Source organism: Geospiza fortis, unplaced genomic scaffold, assembly GCF_000277835.1.
Source record: "Geospiza fortis unplaced genomic scaffold, GeoFor_1.0 scaffold104, whole genome shotgun sequence".
Taxonomy (NCBI): domain Eukaryota; kingdom Metazoa; phylum Chordata; class Aves; order Passeriformes; family Thraupidae; genus Geospiza; species Geospiza fortis.
Window position 1 is genome coordinate 5,760,821 of NW_005054325.1, and position 23,569 is coordinate 5,784,389.

A 23,569-nucleotide genomic window follows, 5' to 3' on the forward strand; every position below is an offset into this window, starting at 1 on the left:
GGGGGCGGCCGCGGCGGTGGGGGCGGGGAGCGCCGCAGTCTCCCCCCTTCTCCTACGGTTTTGGTTTCTTATTTTTATTTTCCGGTTTTTTCTTTTTTTTGCCAACCCTTTCTCCATGTTGAATGCAGAAGGTGCTGCATCCCACGCCACGGGGCTCTCCGGCCCCTCTCCCGTGGGAGGCGCAGGCCCGGGCCTCGCCGCTGAATCCCGCTGGAAGTGTCCCCGGGAGGGGACAGAGTGGGGCCACAGGCGGGGGATGTAGCATCCACTGCATCCAACCCTCTGCATCCAGGCCCGAGCGGGCTGGAGCTGCCGTCCAGGTGCATTCTCGCCTTTCCGTCACCACCGCCTCGCTGTGTCTGCGGTGGCTGCCGTGGGGAGACAGACGAACAGTCCGGTCTGCTGCTGGTACCTAAATAAAACTTGTGGGTGACTGTACTTCGTCATTCCTCCTTGCCGAGCAAGTGCTGCTGGCTATGATGTTGAGGAGCAGGTATTCTCCTCTTGTGGAAATCTGCTGACCCTCTGAAGTGTCTGTCCTGAGGGTGAAGTGTGACCGTGGAAGCCCATGTGTATTTTGGCTAGTGGAGACATTTCTAGTTTATGCTTAGTGCTTTTTTTCTGGGCTGTTTTGTATGCAACCTAAAATCCGAGTGATTAAGCCTTTGTATGAAGGTGGTAACAGCAGGATTTTGTATGTGCGTTTTAAGTGAGCAGTCTAAAAGACCACTTCAGATGTTACTTTTCATTGTTATGTAGCCTGATTGTAAAGAATCTTATTCTTTCAGGTTTGCAGAAGGTTGGGGATTATAGAAGTTGATTATTTTGGACTGCAGTTCACTGGCAGCAAAGGGGAGAATCTATGGCTGAATTTGAGGAACAGGATCTCCCAGCAGATGGATGGTTTAGCCCCATATCGGTTGAAACTGAGAGTCAAGTTTTTTGTTGAGCCACATCTTATCTTACAGGAACAGACAAGGTGAGTAAATACGGTTGTAAGCAGATTTAATTTAATATTTTGTTTCCAATTTTTTTAACTTACAAAAGTGATTGCACACTGTTTTTATTTTTTTATCGTATGGTAATTTTGCTTGACTTTTCTATGTAGTTTTAAAATCTTAGTGTTTTTGAAGTTTATTGCTTTTTTTAAAGAGAAAATTTAATTGAATTTGCAACATTAAGCTTCACGTAGCTGCCGGTAAGCAATGAGTGTAATTTTTTGAACCCTTAGTGCTGGAACTGGAAGAAACTAAGTTACAGTAGCAAACTTTTTATATGGTATTTTTGTGTCCGATAGTAACCTCTGTTCTGTGGTGTTACTCTAGGTCATTCTGAACCACTAGTACAGAAAGGCAGGAAATAATTCCTCCCACAGTGCAAAAAAACTTGCTGAATTCCTTTTTGTCTGGTATTATGTTACAGTAACTTTCATATAGCTACAGGCCCTTAGAGGCTACAAAAGAAACAGCTGTCTGGCTGCTTCTCTGGCAAGTCCTCTTAACTAAATTGTCCTACTGTTATTAAATCAGAAGAAATAGTCTTCTAAGATTACTAGGGAACACTTGCTTTTACTCCTTGAGTTTGATTACCACATGAATTGCAATGGAATTTTGTTTAAATAATGCTGTACACATGTGTATTTAATGCTGACCTTTCAACTACTCTTTCCTGTTAGTTTTGGATAGTACAGTTAATATGCATGGAGCCAATTGAAATTTAGTGTCTCTATGATAATGCCAAAACCCATTTTCACTACTCACCTGGGCTTGTTACTCTCAGAATCATCAACTTAGTACTTTCAGAATTAAGACCATGAGTACAACATGGTGCTTTTGCACAGAATGTCTAAAGAACTTGGTCAGAGGCTGACAGTCTGATTTGATGTTTATTTTATAGCAAAAAGGTTTTGAATTTATTTTATCTCATGTGTAGGGGAGAGACTTTTGGGGGGCAGTGGTTCCGGCTCATCCATATGGTTGAAGTTTTCAGAATGCTGTGGTGGTAGACCATGGTTGTCCTGGATAATAGTTTCAGTTAGGCAAATGCATTTAAACTGAATTCCAGTTCTGATATACTTTCATTTAGGAAATACTTTCTGCTATCCATGGCATATGGTGGACTATTTTTCTTTAAAGAAACTCTTATTTAAATATTCTTGGTGAGTATAAAACCAAATAACAAACGGGATTTGAGTCGAACAAAAGGAGCCACACAATTTCATACCTGATGAGGCAGAAGAGATTACCCTGAGCATGTTGGATGTGTCTCTGCTCACAAAGCAAATCAGGGTGAAAATCTGAGGAAACCTCCAAGTGGCATTTTTATGCTATCATTGATGAATACTTGTTCAGCTTCACAAGGCTTTTACAGATGTCTGTGTCCCTGCCTTCAACAGTGTCAATGCAAGACCTGGCAGGAGGTGGAAGTTAATAGGGAGGTTGAACTGGTGAAACATGCCCCAAGGGCCTCAAATACTGGCTTGTGTAGCTGAAATGTAACAGAGTTTATACACCTACATCAAAGCAGCAAGTATTTCTCCACTGTAAAGATGATTTAAAAGGATGTAGGTGGGGCAAGCTTTCTTTTATGTGTTAAGACTGTTCTGAAACTAATATTTTTAACGATTTAAAAATTAACCCAGGCTTGGCCATCAGAAGAAATATACTAAAACCAAATACAAGTTTTATGTCAAGTTGTAATAACTGCCTTTTAGTTGTGTAAGCCCAGTAGTCCACATGTAGGAAGTCTAGAATTCCAGTGCCTGTGGTAAATGTCTATTCTCCTGGATTGTTGACACTGAGTTTTAGTAGAGTGGCTTTTTTTTCTACTCAGATCTGCTTGAGGACTTACATGTGCATGTAACTGTGAATTCATACTTAGTGTGTAAACATCAAGGAGAAGATTAAAAACTTGTAAACCTGTTGCCAAACTTAAAAATCAATAGGTATGTCATAGAATTGCAAGGATTAGCTGTACAGTTAAAGCTGACACATTGTTTCATCTTTATCTGCAAAGTCTTGATGAAGAAAGCGATGGGTGTCCTTAGTTTCCTTTAGCTGTTGTATCCATATTTGATGTGTGGGGTATTTCTGGCAGAGCTGTTGCCTTGTGGTCCTGTGTGTGAAGAATGCTCGGGAAGTTTTCCAGTCTTTTACTTGCAGCTTCTGATCCTGTTTTTACATATAAATTAGATGCATGTTGAGACCGCCTTTGAAATCTGAGAAGCTGCAAGTGATTCTGAATTTTGTTGATGTGCTTCATCATGATTATAATGGCAGGCGTTGTGACTGAGTGAAAAAGTAAAGGGTTTTTTCTGTATACTTAGGAACCTTTGCCAACCCCAGTTGCAGTGCTTCATTAGAGACCCTTGCCTTGCACTTGAGTTTAAAACTCAGGTGTATGTTTGTTTGTAGCAATTTAATGTTCAGGTTTCTACATGCTGTGAAAGCCGATCTGGCAAGAGAATGTCGACCTCTGCTTCTGTTATCTTTACCAGCCCAGAGGAAGATTGCAGCCAATTTTAATATTCTCATACAAGGTAGCCTTCTCGCTACAGAGCACAAAGACAGAGCAGGTTATAAGTTTACCTCTGACCACTGTGGCAACAAACCATGTTCACTAAGTGTTTTGAGAATCTGAGAATTACGTGGAGAAACCCTTTCTACACTTCTTTTACAGGGTTAAAAGCAGTTTATTTCTATTCTTCTTTGGATCTCAACTTTTAGGTTTTTTATTTGACTACCTAGTACTGAACTGCACCACATGATTTCATAGTTTAGAATTGTTTTCAATGGAATAAAAGTGCTTCAGTGCAAGAATGTCATTCACATTTAATCTGCTGCTGTCAGAGATTTACAGATAGAAGTCTGAGATGTGAACAGTGTGCTGCTTTAGAGGAGTTTGAAGAGCTAGCTGTAAGTTTTCTTTAGCATGGAAAATCACACTGGCTTGAAAAGGATTGTTACCTCTGCTTAAAGACACGTGTGATGGTCCAAGATCGAGATCATAACTCTGGCTTGTGTCTTGTTCATTTTCACTGTTTTCTGTATTTTTTTGATAGGTCGTGCAACAGTCAGGGATGGAAAAAAAGCAAACTTGCTTTTCACTTCTTTACTGAATGACTTGTGGGTGGCTCATGTATCAAATGTTGTGAAGTGTTGAATTGCAGTAAGGAGCTAGGGCTTAGAGAAAGGCTTATACTTCGCTAATCGGAATTTTAAGGAGACGTTTTGCCGGGGGTGGGGCCGGGAGGAGGTGCCCAGGAGCGGTGCGGGCCGGGCGGTCCTGCCGTGCCGGGTGCGGGTGTCCGCGGGCAGGGACCGGGAGTGGCCGCGGCCCGGGAGCCAGCTCCGGTTTGAGATATCGCAACCCCTGCCCAGGGCAGAGAGCTCCGGGCATCGGCCACAGGCTGCTGTGGAACGTGGAGCGCAGGAGTCTGGAAACTTGTACCCATGGTGCCCGGCAGCAGTCTGGGAGAATGATGGGTTTAGGTTTAAATTCAGCATTATTTGTCTTGTGTAGCACGACTGAAAGTCAAATGTTCACATGTAAACCACAAAATATGTCAAATTCTAGTGAGCCACACAGTATCATGAAGTGTTCAAAAGAGCTGTGCTTTGCCAACCTTGAAAGTGGCAATTACTGTTTTTGAGGTTGTTTAAAAGTTGTGTGATGTTTGCCAGTATTTGAATTATATTTTCAAAGTACAATTTTTGCTGTGTTGTCCAGTTGTATTGATGAGCTAGTTGAAATTAAGAGTGGCCTTGGATCTGTTGAGGAGTCAGATACATCCAACAGGATGGTTTTCTTGCCTTTACTCCTATAACATTGGGTAGCCAGCGCAGCAGTGGTGTGGCCTTTGTTACAAGGCAATGAAAGCATGTGTGATTGACATTGGGGGATCTGTTTGTCTAAGTCAGAGTTATTTGCAGTTGGTAACCTTTTATCCAGTCTATTATGAGCAATGAAGAACATAGATCATGAGGACCATAAAAAAAGGAAAAAAAAAACATTGCTTTTTTTAAGGTAGGGTGGCCTTGTCTGCTTTTTTCTATTGATTTAGAAATCTTCATCAATATATTTTTAGGGAGAACAATCATCCCTCTTAATTTTGATTTTAGACTACAGAGCAGTAAATGTACTGCACAGTAGGAAAGAGCATCAACCTGTGGTAAGGAATCATACCCCAAAGAGAACAGGTAGTTCCTTGGGAGGTATGCCAAGATTCTTGCCAGTAGTCTGGCAAGAGAATGAGGTCTTTTGGCTGTGCGTCTAGGGGTCGTTAGTCATATGCAGACACCTCTTTTTGTAAAGGATTGGTGTTTGTCACTTCCTCCACTGACAGTTAAATTTAGAGCTTAAATTTTTTAGCTACCTATTTGCTCTGTTTCCCTTGTCTTGATTAAAAAATATTAGTTGAAACTACTAGTAGTAGTGCAGAGCCTTGATTCCTAATGCACATAATTGTCTTCAATGAGTTACAAAAGAAAATATGATCTTGTGTTACATGTACTTTTTATAGTATTTTTTTGTAGAGTTCTTACTGCCAGTTCATTTGGATGAACACTTACTAGGTGATTTGCCCCCTCTTGGAATTCCATTGTAGTGAAGTTGATGTCTCTTTCTGGTACCAGTGCTCAGTATTGTCAGCCTGCATAAATTGCTTCAGAGGGAGGCAAAAAGCAATTAATGTGATTGATATCTGGGTATGTGGCTTTGGTTTGATAGCTATACATTTTTGTAAAATGGACCATCTGCTGAAATCTTGCAACCTTCCCTTTCAACAGTTTTTGTATCAAATTATTTACATCCAACTGCAATACATTAATCACACCACATTTGATTTTACTGAGTGTTTTGTATGTACATAAATCTTAAATTATATGCAGAACGTGGATCCAAAAATAAGGATGCAAAATGACTATAAAATCACCAGTGTAGCTAATGCTCAAAGAAAATCTGGTCTTGTTCTAATTGTAAAACTGCCCTTTGTTCTTTTGGAAAGGAAGAAATCTGTCTGGGCAGTGACTGATGGAGTGTAGCTTTGGCAAACTTCATGTGTTGCCCTCTGGTCAGTATGCTTACGTAGTGTTTTGAGCTGCCAAACTCAGGAAATGTTCCACAATTGAATGCACAGGTATGTGTAGGTAGCATGGGGTTTAGAGGGGCAGAAAAGGCTATTTTGGGTTACACAGACTGTCTTTCGCACTGATGCTTCACGTGTAGAGAACTTGGGCTACAAGTGCCATGGGAAGTTCTGTTTGTCCTTAAAGTTGCCACTAGCTGATCAATGTCCCAACATGTCTGGCAGGTGTTAAGATGACTAGGAGTCACAACAATTGATGGGCAAAGTTCAGAGTTGTGGATATTTAAAGACTAAATGAGCCCTTGGCAAAAAATGAGCTCTTGGTAGTAAAAAGCTGCAGAATGTGCTAAGAGAATGTTGGGGCTGGGGCAGGGGGTAGGAACAGTCAGACATACCTTTGGTCTGACTTCACTTACTTCTTAAATTTGTAACATGTAATATTAATGTATCAAGTGCAACTGAAGTGTGAATGATGCAGAAACAAAAACATTTAGTTTCTTATATCGTGGATGAGCTTTAGATTTTCTACCATCAATGTTGGAAATGCAGCCTTTACGGAACCTAAAAACAGCCCAGTTTTTAGTTTTAACAGTTCATTGTTCTAAAACTTGCTAGGTAAGAATTCCATTAAGTCTAAAACACTAGTGCTGAAATAATCCCTTGAAAAAAATGTATCTTTTTACTAACAACCTGACTATCTTTAGAGGTGACAAAAGTCTTAAATTTTGTTTTTATCATATCTAAAGGTTCCAAGAGAGAGATAGGATGGTGGATTGCATATGAAGTGTTTAGGGCACAATCTAATTTACAAAAACTTATATAAATCCTTTCTTTTAACTAATAGTATCTGTGACATGAGCAGGTTTTCTACAAGACAGTCTGTCAGGTCCTTTAGAATTTGCAGAATTAGATAAGGGACTGCATCCAGGATCCTGAAGCTTTAGTTTTGCTTGACTGTATTCAGCAATAAAATCACATTCTTAGGCCTTTTTCTTTAAGGATCAAAAGACTTTGTTTAGTTTAGTGTAAAAAAAAATTAAGTCTGTGTTTGTTATCAGATTGTGGCTAGTGTCATGTTGGACCTTTGAAGAGGAATGATTTTACAATGGATATTAATATAACTTTGAAGTAGTGCATTCTGCAGCTGGATGGGCTAATCAAAACCACTTTTTCTGATGTATTCATAACCCTCACTGTCTTTCAGTTTCTATGTGCCTTTTCTTCATCAAACACACTTAGAGTCTAAACAAAAAAATCCCACCAACACACACACACAAAAAAAGAAAGGCGGCAGAGAATTTGCTACCTGAACTTTGGTTCAGGCCATCTGCTCTAACAGGTCAGTGTGAAGTCATTCACTGTCCTGTTATGGGTGCAGTTTAGGTTATTTAGGTGCAGATGGACTGAATTTGCATAGCTAGTTACTTTGCAATAACTGTCTTTTTCATGTGCTGTTTGTTCTGTTTATCAAAAAAATGCAAAGTAGCTGAGTATTTGTGAGATGTTTTCCCTTATGTGATGTGAGCCAGTTACAGAAAGTTACTGCACATTAGCTGACGTGATGCTACTTCACATTGTGCCTTAAACCCATTTGTCTTCCTATGCCTTTACTGGCTTTGTAGTAATGGAATGTGATAAGCCATGCATCTGCTATATCTGTAATTCATCTGTATTTGCAGGAGCAATATTTTGGTTTTCACCTCCCTTGAGGTGTCAAGGTCTTCCCAGCAGGAGGAGAACTCTTGGCTTTACCCTGTGTAGTCAGTGCTGTCATATGAAAAAAACCCTGAAGATACAAGATTTTAGGTGTGATAGTTGTAAATGTGTTTTAGCTAATGAGAAAAAAATGTCTAATCTTTCTTTGAAATTGTTTAATTAGTACTTAAAATGACTGGAAATCCTGTTCTAGTATTGTCAGAGGATCAAGAGTGCATGAGAAGCTGTTTATATTATGAAATGTTGATTAGAGTTAGGGAAAGGTCTACTATTTTAATTTATTTTGGCCCTAGTGTTTTCCTATTTTTTACTGAATTCTTTAGATTTATGGGCTGAGCACAAAAAGGAGTCTGTACAACTAAATCTTAAAAGGCTGCAGTTATGCCCTTCTGGGCCCCAAGCCCAAAAAGCTGTGACTCTGCAAGGTAGGAGAATAGGAGAAACACATGGAAGCAGAAGTTTGACTCTCTCAAAAAAAAAAAAAAAGCCTAAAGAAGGAATAACCTGCTGACAGTGGACACAACTCTGTCTGAAAGTCTGGTCCTCTTGCCACTTAAAGTTGTGTCCTGCACAGTGTGAGGACATTGGCTTCCACCAGACCCCCCCCTCTACAACTGCTGAAGGGTGTAGGTTGGTGTTTAGACTTGAGAGTGATGCGATGAAGCACTTGCATCACAACTAGCATGATGCTGTAGCATGACAAATGGTTTGCAAAGGGAAGTGTTGGAGCTGTGAATTCTTGCAGGAAGTGGACTGTAGGAAAGCTTACAGGATAATTTAATACCAATTCTGTTTTGTCTTCATTCAAAAAATTGTGGATATTGGGCTTCTTTTGGGCTGGTATCTTCTTAGTTGTAACGTTTACCAATAGAGCTAAGAAAGAGCACAACTTTTGCAAGTTCTGTAATTGCTCATGATGCTGAAAAAAGTCCTATTTGCCTTGTTGCATAGAGGAATTATAGAATACTACAACAGAATATATGTAAGATATTCAAAATTCCAATTGGAAGGAAAGCTCATCGCTTACTAGCATCTTCAACTTTAGTGATGAGAGGTTAAATACAGAGCTTCAGTAAAGCTTTTCTTAAAAGTAGATTCAACTTCATTTTAGAAGAGTAAATGTGGGGTTCCAGTGGAAGCCAAGACACATCCCTGTGGGTGCTAGGCTTCATTTAGTGAAATATTTCTTTTCTGTGATACATAATTCTCCATCTGGCTTCCATAAATATGTTGAGCCTTAAATAGTAAAAAATTTATATTGTGTCCCCTGAAGGAAAACAAGGATGATCTATAGAAGTTAGGCCAACCCATAGGGGATAATGACATGCTGCTCTTAATGTTGGTGAAAATGTTGATTTGTCTGTCAAGTAACCTATTAGATAATTAAGAGCAGCTTTTTGAGTTTTCAGCAAGCTGTCAAACCTCTCTTGGTCTCAAGTGCAAAGGTTGTTCTGACGAGTCCTTACACCATAGCTGTTGTTCTATTTCATTCCCCAGTGCCTTTTCAGGTATTTCAAGTTACTCTGTTAATCCTGTTGTTGGCAAAAACACCATGGCTTGTAGGGGCGGGGGCATTTCCAGTGTGTAGAGTAAGGCTTCCCCTCTTGGTAACAGAAGTGTGTATGTTTTCAGATGCTCTTCCCAAATTTGCTTTTGTGAAATGAAAATAACTTGTAAATCACAACAAAAATGTGAACGTCGGAAGCTAATTGAAATCTTTCATTGATATTTTACTCACTAAATTGAACTTACTAAGTGGCCTTAGGAGTTAAAGCAGGTCTTATTCTTGAGATATTCAGGATGATGGTGAAGTGCTCTTTTCTTTTAGTAGTGATTTTAAACGCCATCTTCAGTTGTAGCTTCGTGTTTAAGAGTAAGTAAAGAAAAAGATGGAGGCCCTTTTCTTTCCCTTGTGCCGGGCTTCATCTCCTTGGTGCATTCATCGCAAATTCTTGATTACCAAACATAGCTGAGATGTTACTTGTTACATGTCTTGGTTACAGATATCATGTAACAATTTGTGTGAGCAAATGTTTCTGATTGTGTTGCAGGCATATGTTTTTCTTGCATATAAAAGAAGATCTTCTTGCTGGTAATCTTCAGTGTTCTTCAGAGCATGCAATTGAACTCAGTGCATTGTTGGCACAGATGAAGTTTGGAGATTATAACCAGAACACTGCCAAGTACAATTATGAGGAGTTGTGTGCAAAAGAGCTCACCACTACCATTTTGGAGAGGTAAAAAGCACAATGATCTAGTTTCCTTTTTGGAGACCAACAGTATTTGTTATGCATTTAATTGCTGGTGATATAGTGTAAATGAGTAATTTAACAGTAATAGCTTTGGAGTTCAAAATCTCCAACCTGAATGTTTGATGTTCTGATTTCAGTTAAATTTTTAAGCTCAGTTATGGGGTGGTTTTTTGTTAGTTTATTTTTTTTCTTATGAAAACTCTGGTAGATGAGGAAATACAGATACATTTAAGTACCTGGAGCAGGGTATTAAAATTGTAATTATGTCTTAGACCTGTACTTGTGAATGAAGGAATTTTTCTGACTTAGTACCCTTCCTCTGAAAAGTAAACAGAATTCTGAAACATCTTCATAGCTCCTGAATATCAGGAAACATTATGTGTCATACTTTTTCTGTAGTGTTTTCTTTAAATATAAACTTAGTGGTAGCTCAGGGAAATATGTTGGGGCTGGTGGTGTTATTTGGAAAGCTTTGATTACATGTAGCTTTTTCATTTCTAAGCAAATGCACATTATTTTCTCCTTGACATTCTCAGGATGTTGTGGTAATTCTCAACTATTTCCACTTCATAACTGATGGAAATCTATAGACAGATAAAGCAGGTCAGGAGCACTTACTAATCTGTTTAACTAGGTCATCTAAAAACCCACGTTAAAACAAGCTGCTGACAGTAACAGCAGATACTTGAATTATTTCACCTATCCTTAATCTTTTTATCAACAGCATTATTACAAAGCACAAGGAGCTAGAAGGTCTAAGTCAAGCATCTGCAGAATACCAGATTCTACAGATTGTTACAACACTGGAGAACTACGGGGTAGAGTGGCATTCTGTGAGAGACAGTGAAGGGCAAAAACTCCTTATTGGTGTTGGCCCTGAAGGCATATCCATCTGCAAAGATGACTTCAGTCCAATCAACAGGTATGTGTTTTCTGGAACTGTTTGCATGATCAATTTTTCAAAAATTTGGAGCACACCCCTAGTTTTCACATAAATACACAAAATGGCTCTGAGAATTACTGAAAGTGACCATTGGGATGTAGGGTCTGAGAGCAGTACATGCTTGTAATCAAGATAAAGAAGTGACCTTAATAATCTTGATTTTTATATCTATTTTTAAGGCAGCATCTTCAATCAGCATTGCTGACTACCATCAGAAATCATTGTAACTTCTGATAAAAATGCACTGTAATAGTTTGTGGAAAATGCCCTAATCATTAACAACTAAATAATCTTTCTTTTTTTGACATTAATTTATAGGATTGCTTATCCTGTTGTTCAAATGGCAACTCAGTCTGGAAAGAATGTATATCTGACTGTTACCAAGGAGTCTGGTAATAGTGTGGTTCTCTTGTTTAAGATGATCAGTACAAGGGCAGCAAGTGGACTCTACAGAGCAATTACAGAAACACATGCATTTTACAGGTCAGTATTGCCCCTAGAGTCATGTGCTGCTGCTCTTCTCCAGCGTTTGATCTAAGTGCTTAAGCAGCCAGCAGTCTAACTGCACTTTGGAAATACTCTGCAAAATTCCATTGCCTTTGCAGCCTCTCTTTTCCTCTTAAGTTCAGAAGCTGAACAGGTTTTTGCTACTTTCCATTTTGTGGGGTGGGAGTAACAAGAAAAATATGCAAAATTTTCCCACTGTGAATAACAGCATTTCAGAGTATAAACTTTTTATGTTCCTTGATACTTAATAAGCAATACATAATTTTTTGTTCCTATGTAAGAGAGAGAATGAGAGCAGTGGGGAAGATCTGGTCATTCAGAATGTTGTAGATCCTTTATTTGGCTCCTTCAGTTATTAGGTTATCTGTATGTCACCTTCCCATCCCATATATTTAAACCTTTTTACAATTCCTCTGTCCCTGCTCACATGCTCAGGATTTTGCTTCATGCCAGCAGCTATTCCCTGTCTCTGTCCTGTTGTTCTTTGAGGGTGGGGTGCTATACTCATTCGTTGGTGGGCAACTTTTCAACCCCCTTTCTTTCCTACTGTGGTGTCCAACACTGATCAGTAAGACTAGCTGTCAAACACACTTAGCAGTGTTTTCTTAAAATTAACTATCACATACTAATTTCAATTACTTCTTGATCTTTCTATCTGCTTATAATTTTCTGTCCTTTGCAGTTTGATTTTAATTTAAGCAGAATTTTAGTTTGGCAATAGCATTTGGCCATAAGCTTAGATCTTGGACCTTAGGCCCTGTGAGGCTGTAGTCCTTCTGTTCTGTTTGTGTTTTCCTTCCTGTGTTGCCTAGAGAAGTGATATGCCTTAATAGGCTTCTGAAGATTCAACTGGATCACTGAAATATGTGACAAGCATGGTTAGGGTAGCTGAAACACACAGCGGCCAATACAAATGCCTTAATTCTCTATACTCCATTTACACTGGTTCCCTTCAGAATGGCATAATACTAGCATATAAAGTACTGGGTGGGAATTGGGTTACATTACTTGACTCTATGATAAAAACTGAGAGCCAAAGACTCTTAATTGGAATTCTTTAGGGCAACGTTTGGAAATGCCATGCAAAAAGGTGTTGCCAGGCTGAACTGTGGATTAGGCAACTGTTTGCTGTTTGTTAGCATAATTCTTTTAAGTCCCTTTTATAGGCTGACTCCATTTTACCAGACACTTCTCATTTTGAAGATGTAGAGTAATTGTCACTTTCCATTTTATGCTTTTCAAATGAGAATTTTCATGCAAAGATCATTCAAGAGCTTAAATATTACCTCAGACTGTTTCAATTGCTTCAATTTCAGTGCTGTTACTTCAACTTTGGGAACAAATTACTGTAGGATCGTTCTGTTGAAATAACTAACCAAGTTTGCATTTGTCCTATTGCTTTATAGGTGTGACACTGTTACCAGTGCTGTCATGATGCAGTATAGTCGAGACTTAAAGGGTCACCTAGCATCTCTATTTCTGAATGAAAACATTAATCTTGGTAAAAAATATGTCTTTGATATTAAAAGAACATCAAAAGAAGTTTATGATCATGCAAGGCGAGCTCTTTATAATGCTGGCATTGTGGATCTTGTTTCAAGAAGTGATCAAACCCCACCAAGTTCCCCTCTTAAGTCTTCAGAAAGCAGCATGAACTGTGACAACTGTGAGGGTCTCAGCTGCCAACAAACAAAAGCCCTGCAAGAGAAGCTCCGCAAGCTGAAGGAGTCCATGCTTTGTATGGTGTGTTGTGAAGAAGAGATAAATTCAACCTTCTGTCCCTGTGGCCACACAGTTTGCTGCAAGTCCTGTGCTTCCCAGTTACAGGTAAATACAGCTATTAAGTTATGAGTTACCAGTTTGTGTGGAAGGTTTGATTTTTTTTATATTTGATGGTCATAGATTAATATGTTTGTGTTGATGTTCTAGTAAAACTACTAAAATTTTGTTTGTGGCAAACTAATTTCAGAGGGCATTCTGTTTAAATGATATGCTAATGTAATTTGTGGTGAGGCTAAGAATGAGCTCATACCCTGTCTTAAATATGGGATGATGGAAAAAGTACTGTTATTGTGTATGTGAAGTCTCCAGGAAGTGCAGAGACTCTCGAAATGCAAAGTAAACTAATTTCCCAATGTTCTTCCTTTCCAGTCGTGTCCTGTTTGCAGATCTCGTGTAGAGCATGTCCAGCACGTGTACTTGCCAACCCACACCAGTCTTCTCAATCTGACTGTGATATGATCTCCATACACACTTCAAATGCATCATGTACTCTTCAAACTGCACTAATAAGAAATGCAACCATTGATTGTGAAGAAGGCAATCACTCTGGCACCTATCAACGATCTGAAGCAAAAAAAATTACTGCATTTTTAACATAAATATTCTTTGTTCAGCATGTCCAAAATGGTTTGGGACATCTTCTGAGAGTAGAAGTGTAATTGATTCATGTTCTTTAAAGAATGATCCATAAGTTTGTAGCACAGCAGTGTTGCCACAAAGCTTGGTAACCCTGGAGAAGTGTGGCGTACACATGCAGATGTACCTGGCTAAAGCAACGCAGCCTTTTCTTTTACATGCTCTAAATCCTTTTTAGTACAGTTGCACTGTTTATTTTAATAGTAAAACTTGCTTTTACACATACCAGTTTAGTAAGGCTCATAGCTTCTGCTTTTAGTAAACTGCTTTTAAGAGGAGAGATCTCTTTTTAAAAAATTAGTTCTTAAACTGAAGTTACAAGCAGTTGTGCTTAACTCAGAATTCTATTAAATAGAAAACAATTCTGAAAGAATAGCTTTGGAAAGGGAGGACAAGATTGTTAATCTTCAATTGTTGAGGGTTGGTCAGGAAAGTCTTGTGGTTGCCAGTGTCCTGTGGAAGCACTGCTATGGCAGTTAATTCACAGCTCTCAGTGGGCAGGGTACTCCCAAGTTTCCCACAGTCCACTTTTGGCTGGTGGTCTTGGAAGCTGCAGGCAACTGCTCTTCAAGTTGGCTTTATTTTTGGAGACTGATTTTAAACTATTAAACATGCACCAGTAATCTTTAAGGGTTTTGTATAATTTTAAATGCTTTCTTCAGTTAGCATCTTTAGCAGGAAATTACCTACCCAATAAAATGTTTTTCATTTCCACCCCCTTACTTGGGCATTTTGGGCTCTGGTTTCCTAGTGTCTTCTCCAGGGTACAGAGAGAACTGGAGACCACGTTTGGGTGCAATACTGGCTTAATCAAAGCTAGAAAAGTACACTGTCACTTTACTGAAATTCTCTGACTATACTTTTCATATTGCCTTAATGTAGCAGTAATGTGTGTTTATGCATCTGTTTCTTTGCACAGACATTTTGTCAAAATATTAAAACTCTACTTTTTTATGACACATTAGCATATAAACCTTACTCTAAGAGGGTATTTATTTTTTCACTTTGTAAAGAAAATTTTGTTTCCTCATGAAGCAAGAGCTTTGTCCTATATTGTAGGCAGCTTCTGTCTTTTTTATATTCAGATTAATAAAGGAATTTAAAAATCTTTGTGTTATTGCTATGACTGATTTAGTTCTGAACTTCATCTGAGGCATTACTGAACTGAAAACACAAAGTAGTATTTTCATGTTTAGAGTCTTGAATATTTTGTCACATTTGAGGTAATGAGGTTTTCTCAAGTGCATGCAAAGGAGGGAAGAAAACTGACATTGTTACAGACAGTGAACTTTAAAACAGCTGACATATTCAAACTGCAGCATAGCCTTCCAAATTGACCTTGTGAAGAATATTTTCTACAATAAATTGCCCCAAATTTGGAGCAATATACCTGGAGGTATCTTGCAGGGGAATGAGAGAAATTAAAAAATGCATCTTGAGAGTAGAGGGTTGGAGTTTCAGTAGTCCTGTCTAGCAAGTTTTTGATTACAGATGTGTTGGTGTCAATGTTTTGATTGGAGCTATTCAGACTTGCTAACTCCTTTTACATTGTTGGAGAGATGGTGCTCCAGCACTTCCAGGGCTGTGCTGTGCCACCAAAAGGAAGGAGTGGGTGTACAAGTGTGTTCAGAGAAGACTGTGTCCAGCTATTGTGCCAGCATACAGTGGTGCTTGAGCAAATCTTTTTATCCCAAGATTACAACCAAATTATATTAGTAACATCTAATCTATTATCTTATGGCAGCTGGCTGAAATGGATTGTAAATTAATATAAATAGATGTTAATACAGAAATCTGATTTAAAGCATGCAACATGATCAAACTTAAAAAAGGCAAGCATGAACTCTAGGTCCTTGTAATTAAATTGACTGTATAATTAGACTTTGCTTATAAAAATAATTTCAGTAGTTAGAACTGTAATCAAGGTAGGGTTTGAAACCGGTTATATGGCAGTGGTGGAATTTGGCCAAATCCTATGACTTCTGTAACCATACCCTGTTTAGTGCTGGAAAGCTGTGCAGGCACCAACCCAAACTGTGAGGTCTGAGTGCAGGCAGGAGCCTGGCCTTGTGCAGGCTGTGCCTGAAGCTGCTGGGAACCTGGCTCTGTTTTGGCAAAGCAAAGTGTACAGCAACAAGTGAAGGCTGATGGACTTGGGCAGCTAGGAGGGGTCTCTGATTGGTGGGGGTTTGTGGTTTTTTTAATGAAATTATGTTACCTGTTCTGAGATTTGAGCAGCAGCCCACCTCTGCAATGTTTTAAATCACTACAAAAGCCTCACTTTGTTTATATGTAAGAAAAACTTTCATGTAACTCAATGCAAGGATAGCTTTGATTTGTTCACAGACTTCTTTCTTCAGAAGCAATGCTTGAAATGTAGTTGATCATGCCCTGCTAGGAAAGTTTTCCTTAACCATCCAGCACTGCTGTGACTTGTGTTGCTCAATGTTTGTAGGTCGAGTGCACTTTATTGCAAGGAGCACCTGTGTCTTGTCCACGTGAGCTGCCGAGTACTGTGGAGAGTGTAAAGGAAACAACAGGAAATCTTGGAACTCCACATGCCATTTAATCATAGTGCAGAAAAAGTCAGGTCTTGTTTGCTGAAATGCTGTCTTCTCCAAAGATGCTTTGAATGTTGCAATGGGAGGCAGAGGGGGAAAAAAACCCCAAAATCCCAGTCTAGAAAACAACAGCACAGTTTGTGGGAGTAACTGGAGTGTGTGTCCTTTATGCTTCTTCCTCAGGAGCACTGATCACAAAGCTTCATTTGGCACCTCTCACACGTAAGTCAGCTCCTGTACCAATATCTGCTACCCAAAGCTGGTACAACTTGGCAAGAAAACTCATGGAACATTCAGTTTTTATTTATCTTCAGAATTGCAGAGCAGCTGTTGTAATACCATTGGGTGTGTGCAATGTCACTTTAAAGTGCTATAGTCTCAAATTTCCCCTACAACTACCTAAATGGGAAAAACTCACCTTGGGAGACAACATGACTTGCTGGGTCAATTTGAGCCAGAGCTTTGCTAGTGACATGCACCTCAGGAGGGCAGAACAGCATTTAAGAGCAGCCCTGTGGGGAGAGGTCTCCATGTAGGAGATCTGGAGAAGATAAAGTACTGAAGCGGTTGCAGTTGTGTGTTATTAATAAATAAGACAGGGCTGTGAGGTTCCAGACTTCCACCAGTATCTCCCTGGCTTTCATCCTCCCCTTGCTGTACCAAGGTCTCTGTTTATGGAGAGCTCGCTTGGCGAGGGGCTCCAAAGGCAGCATGTTGAGATGTTCCATGTTCCAGCATGTACAGATGTTACAAAGGCACAGCTCCATCCTCATCCTCCAGCTCATAGTTGCTCATTTCAAGCTACATAGAAAATGTCCAAATGCTAAAGAACTGTAGAATTAAGACTTCTGTATTTTTAAATTATTTTGATTTCTTCCCCAAGTGCCATAAAAGCATGTACACAGCAGCATGCATGTATGTGGAGATTTATTTCCTTGCTAAATCAGCAGTGTTGCCTTCCTAGGAGAATGCCCTTGGGGGAAAATTCTCATCTGTCAGCCTACGCTGTTTCATTTCACAGCAGCATGCTGACATGTTGATCAAAGACAGGGAAAATAACAGCTCAGATTTCCTGTGTATGCTTTTGAACAACAAACTCCATGGAGTGTTAAAATCATGAATTGACAAATTTTAGCTTCAGTAATGCCTGGTCAAACATCCTTCTGGAATCACCACCACCATTTTCAGTGAAAGAATGCTGTAGTGCCAGGCAAATGCTTCAATCACTTTGTGCCCTCAGATTCAGCCAGCTGGAGCCTGTTAAATCAGAATGTAGGAACTGACAAATAGGTTTAAAAGTAAAACTGTGGAGAGGAAAACGCTCACAACCTGGGGTACACTGCTGGAAGAAAGGTGGACTTTCCAAGGCAGGGCCTGAGCAGAGTTTTGCTGGAGGAAGCTTGGGTGGAGGCTCCCCCTATGGGGTCCAGGGCTGTGGCTTCCCATGGGACAGGTGGCCTGATAGGAGCGCCACTGACCCTTAGCAAGAAGGGCTGGGTGGGATGCAGACTAGGAGAGGCAGGAGAGAGCCAGGCAGGATTGGGGGCATGCTGGGGCTGGCAAGCCACTGCCAGGCCAGTAATTCCCCAGGGCAACTCCCACTGAAGCATTCTCCAGACAGGCCACAGCCAAACCTCCCAGTCTGCAAGGAGCCATGAGCATCACACAACTGCAAAGGTAAACACCAGCTGGGACCCCATGGTTCAACATGAGCTTCAGCAGTACTGGGTGGTAAAGCTACCATGGTTTCTGGGTCTCCTAGTTCCTGCAAGGGGTGGTGTGAGCTAGGAAGAGGCACCAGGAGGAATGTTGAGGAGAGATTCTCAGAGCCCCAGCTAAAGGAGTCACTGGTTGGTGCAGTAGTAGGGAAATGCAAATTGTGACAACTCTTAAAACTCTCTCCATGTGAGAGTGGGACACGAGGGATCCAAAAGATTGAACAGAGCTGGTAGACCTGGGTGCTCAGGGAGGGTGAGCAGGGTTCAGCATGACCTCTGGTTCATGCCAGGATAGGGGACTTTTGGAGGCTGGCCAGCAGCAAACTTTCAAAGCACTCATGCATATGCCAAGTTCCTGAAAGAAAAAGGTCAAGCAAATAGACCATACCAGCTTTCCCAGAGTTTAACAACAGGTCACTTGCTGATTTCTCATCAACTGAAAGAATTCATTTCAACTGCTTGGAGGATGGGGCTGGGTGGGGAATCAATCTGATCTTGATTTCTCTGCCTTCACTTTGCCCCTCTCCTAAGTGACCTGATTTAACATGCTTGCTATTTGCTAACCCTTCCTTATTCTTGAAGACTCTTCTGTTCTCTTACCAGTAATTTCTGGAATCCTGGCTCTGAAGCCAGCCCTTCTTCATCTAGCAATTCTCATAAACTCTGTTCCAGGAAACAATCTGACTTGCTTTGGCCAATCCTGTCCAGTGAGGGTGACATATACACCACCCCCACTTTCTGTGCCTTGTCAGGAGTGCAAAGGGCACCATCTCTGGCAGCAAGAAAAAACGAAGGCAGTATAAAATAATCTTTCCTCTCACCACTGGCATGTCTAAATAAGACTGTTTGTCTGTAGCTGCCCTGTCAGGATCACTTAGTGGTTGCAATGGGAATAACAAGGTGTGCATGTATGTGAAGGGGTTTGCCAGCTTTGCTTTATCCAGTAGTTTCTGTCTGGCTTCTCTGCTTCTTCAAATCAAGCCAATGCAGGTGACAAGAGCCAGTAACGTGGTAACTTTTACATAAACAGGCTTGCCAGAGCCAGATCTTCCTCTCTCCTGCCAGAAAGCTGTTTGTCTGAGGAATCCATGCATCTGGCACCAAATTCCAATCATAGCACTAAAACTGCGGGAATTACAGAGACATTGGCACCTCATCTGAAGAGACAGTACTTGTTTTCCTTGTTTAGAATTATAAATAGTCAATAGAGGACTCTCATTCAAGCAGTATTGATGATTGAAATAAACCAGGCACAGAGACGCGGCCAAAAATTGGACTTGTGCTGCAAAGCCAAACCAGCTCTTGCTTCAGAAGCTGAAGTTCCAAAAGGGCAATGCAAAAAAGCAAACTGGCCCTGAAGGTACACTGACACACCAGGTGTCCGTGTGTGACCTTCAAACTGCTTGCCTAGGTCACTGTTTGAACTGGAATTTTTTAAAAATGCCTTCAGCCCTGCTGTGGTTTGAGCAGCTGACTTCCTCCTTCCCCTCCCCAAAGCCCACAAAATGAAGCAATACTGGAGTGGCCTGAGAGCACCCTGCCTGAGCAGCCCACTGACAACACCATGCATGCTCTGCAAGTGCAGGTGCAGGGCCTTTATATTTAGCACACTGCAAGTGGTGCTTTACAACCTTATCAGGAGAGCTCTCCAGCCCTGGGGGAGACAAGCATTTGAACCTCCCTTGGTGACAAAGAAGTAAATGACAACAGTTGTTCTATTCCCTGGGTGAAAAATGCCTCTGCTACAGCAGGAGGAAAAAGGCTTTCTGTTTAGGAAAGAGAGAGAGGGAGAGAAAAAAGATTTGTTTCTGTTTTTAAGAATAATTGACAGCCTCTTCTCGGAGAAGACTGGTAGGAATAAAACGTGTGGGAAAATTTCTGAAAGGAAAAAAGAGACAGAAATGTGCAGCCAACAATGGATGCTGTTACCCAAAAGACCATGATGCTGGGTCAGTTCCCAACTGTGCAAGTTCTGGTATTTCCCCCTCAAATCCTGTTCCTACCTGAAGAGTTTCCCTCAAAATTAACTGCCATATTCTGCAAGGCAAGGTCATAGAATCACAGAATCACAGAATCATGGAATTGTTGGGTTGCAAGGGACCTTAAAAACCCTATCTGCCAGGAACAGGGACACCTTCCACTTGACCAGATTACTCAGAGCCCCATCCAACCTGGCCTTGAACACTTCCAGGGATGGGGTGCCCACAGCTTCCCTGGGTACCCTGTCCCTGTGCCTCATCATCCTCACAGCAAGGAATTTCTTCAAAATATCTAATCGAAACCTGCCCTCTTACCATTTAAAGCCATTTCCCCTTGTCTTATCATTGCATTCCTTTCTTAAAAGTCCCTCTCCAGGTCTCTTGTAAGCTCTCTTTAGGCACTGTGAGGTGCTCCAAGGTGTCCCTGGAGCCTTCTCTTCTCCTGGATGAATGACCCCAGCTCTCTCAGCCTATCTGCATGGGAGAGGCACTCCAACCCTGTCAGCATCTTTATGCCCCCTTCATGGTCATTATTTCATGATCATGGATTGCAAACAATAGTTCCTCTCTCTGGCAGGGAGCTCTGTAGTGATGGAAAGAGGCAGAGTAACACCAGAAACCAAGCACAGTCTAGTGACTGTAAAATCAGCAGCGCAGCTCTTGCTGAAAATCATGTCCTTGAGTGGGAGGGGAACATGTGACTGTGGAAAAAGAAACTAACAAGGGCAAGGAACAAGTGACAAGAAGAAAAAGGGAAACTCCTCCCAAACTGAATACCTTGCAGTGGTTTCTAATAATAAATTGCACCATATTGTGTTTCTTTTCTCACTCTTGGCTATGCAAATGTTAAATTAACAATCCCAAGCTGCTAAACCCTTCTTTATGTAATACCAGTCAAATAGAAACAACATTGTTTTGGTGTAGATACAACCCTCATAGCTAATCCTCAGCTGAGTGTTGTCTCCCCGGCTTTCTTCTAAAAACTTGAGTCCTTTAGGATTGCACTGGGGCACGTTTGTCCTTGGAGCCTTTCCTTGCACAGCCTGTTTGTGTAAAGGATACAACACTGTTGCATGAAATATTCTCCAGTTTCACCACCACCTCACTGGATACCTACAAGTAAATATTAACCATGTGCAAGGTGATATTTCAGTCTATTAGGATATTTCAGTCTATTAGGACTATTTCCTGATTCCCCCACATAGTTGCAAACTCCCTCTTCTACATCCAGTGCATCCCTATCAAAATACATTTATCTGAAGCTTAATTTTCATGGTGGTGGATATCTTTATGAAAGGATACTTTAATGAAAAATTTCTTAAAATGTAATATTCTGGCTTCAGTATGGTATTCTGCCCTCCACAGCTACCAGTTCCTTTACTTGAAATCTTCTTGTTCTCCCTTCCTCCACAAAACACTTCCCTGCTTATCACTCCTGGCTCAGTCTTATGTTTCTGAGCGTCCTTACCTGCACTCTGTGTTTCTTGGATCCAAATTCCAGAAGCATGCCAGCTTCCTCAACTCTATATCACCTTCTGCCTGCATGCTGTATTCTTTGATATACAGCAGTATTTCCTTCACTCTTAATTCAAGCCAAATCCCCAAATCCCTACAGTCACCAACTGCATTTTGGTTTTCCTACAAATTGCCTGTCTCCTCTGATCTTTTGCCTTTTTTACAAAGGCCATGGATGCATTTTTTAAAACATGAGATGGCACAGTGTGGGTACTTGGATCTCTGATGAACTGAACATCAAAGAAGAAAAAGACAGCTGGCCTTCCAGATGTGTAGTCCAAAACTGGTGATGCTACTAATATCTTTCTGAAGAGAAAAGCCAAACAAGTACCTAAAGTACAGTCAGTTACTCTGGGATTTTCCCAGTGATGTTCTTGAATCTACAGAGGCTTTGAGAGGAAACATGTCTCTAGCTAACTCATCCAAGATGAGAAAGAATTTACAGCAATGTTTCCTGAACAGTCTCCAATAAATCCGAGTTGCTAATTGTTTACTCCTCCTAAACCTTTGTTTCTCTCTGCTGTCAGTGACTTAGCCTGCAGCAGACTCCAGTCTAGACTGTATTTTTCAGTTCTTATCCATCTGCCTAACAGTTTTTTGTGATATCTTTATTTCTTCTTAGTGATCTTCTTATAAGGTCTGAGAGTTCGGCCCAAATACAGGCCCAAGGCCAGTGTTTGAGCTCTCTAGGCTTTGTTCAGGGTGTTTATCTGTAAGAGACATAGCAGCAAAACCAGATAAACCTCTAGCTTGGGAGCTCAAAGTTGAGACTGTCACCTAGATCAGGATCTCAGCTGTGCAGAGACACGGGTGTGTCTCTTGTTTTTGCTAAATAGAGAGACATGTTTTTTCCCCTGACACTCATTTTTTCCCTCTGGTTTTTAATTTGAAGAATGAGGTAATTGCTAGCTTGGAATTTCTCTCCTCTGGAAAATGCTGTGCCCTCCTACAAAAGATAGGCCTTTCTGTTAAAAGAGAATGCTCATGGTGGGCGAGTTAACTGTGCTTCTTCCCTTGTGATCGTTTCTCTGACAAGTGAAACATTTTCTCCAGAGCTGCTTAGGGCTAAGGAAGGTGAGCCATATGTCTCATTTTACTGTAGGAGTCTTTACATGGACATTAATTAGCAGAAGATATCAGTTATCCTTGGAGCTTTGTTTCTCTTATCCCACCAAACCATACGTTCCCATCAATGCTGCTATGACCAACAGGATTCCCAGTTCCTCCAAAGTGATGTTAACCCAACTGGACTGTGTAAAGGGGCACATTTCAGGCCCTATTTCATGGTGCCAGTGACATGAGAGGATCTTCATCTCAAACATTAAGGACTGATCCAGTTATATCTTTGTCTGTACATGGCCCCTGCTGGCATTTTCCTTGGCACAAACACAGTGTAAGGCCACACTGCCACACGGAGGAGCTGACAGGGATCGAATATGGCAGCCTCTGCTGCTCCAGCTGGACTGTCAGGCATCTTCAGCTGTGCAATAAAAGAAATAAGAATTTCTTTTATTCAGAGAACTAAAAGGCTGGGGTCTATGTAAACTAAGCCTCTCTGGTTGCTCATGGGCTCCATCTCTGGTTGCTAATATGGCTGATGGTTGGGTAAAGCTTCAGTGAGGATCATCATGTCCTGGAGAAAAAGTCCTCACTTACCCCCTGTCAGGCTTGTGGTGGGAAAAGAGCACTGGGAAATGGCAGGGAAAGGATGTGAAGCCCTTTAGCACAAGAGAGGCAAAAACCCACAAGATATGAGTGCTCTGGGTCAATGTGGGGAATGTGTTGTGGGAGATGTACTCTAAATCGTGGCCCCAAAGCTCAGGAGGAATGTTCCAGATGAAGAACACAGGGACATCTTGCTGTCCCTTTGAAGGA

The 23,569-nt window shown here is 40.8% G+C and overlaps 1 protein-coding gene across 1 annotated transcript; it reads left to right on the forward strand.

Annotated features, from left to right (window-relative positions):
* The first annotated feature begins 783 nt into the window (after positions 1-783).
* On the forward strand, positions 784-15,031 carry MYLIP (myosin regulatory light chain interacting protein). The gene is made up of 6 exons (XM_005420979.2): positions 784-979; positions 9,853-10,038; positions 10,778-10,975; positions 11,315-11,479; positions 12,910-13,330; positions 13,655-15,031. Exons 1-6 carry the CDS (start codon positions 897-899, stop codon positions 13,742-13,744), a joined length of 1,143 nt encoding a protein of 380 aa, XP_005421036.1. The 5' UTR covers positions 784-896; the 3' UTR covers positions 13,745-15,031.
* Positions 15,032-23,569: the final 8,538 nt, after the last annotated feature.

Bases quoted from the DNA above. Each gene is read 5' to 3' on its own strand.
- MYLIP (XM_005420979.2), top strand. From the start codon at position 897: ATGGATGGTTTAGCCCCATATCGGTTGAAACTGAGAGTCAAGTTTTTT. The intron at 980-9,852 runs GTGAGTAAATAC...ATTGTGTTGCAG, and splicing joins ATCTTACAGGAACAGACAAG to GCATATGTTTTTCTTGCATA. The intron at 13,331-13,654 runs GTAAATACAGCT...CTTCCTTTCCAG, and splicing joins CCTGTGCTTCCCAGTTACAG to TCGTGTCCTGTTTGCAGATC.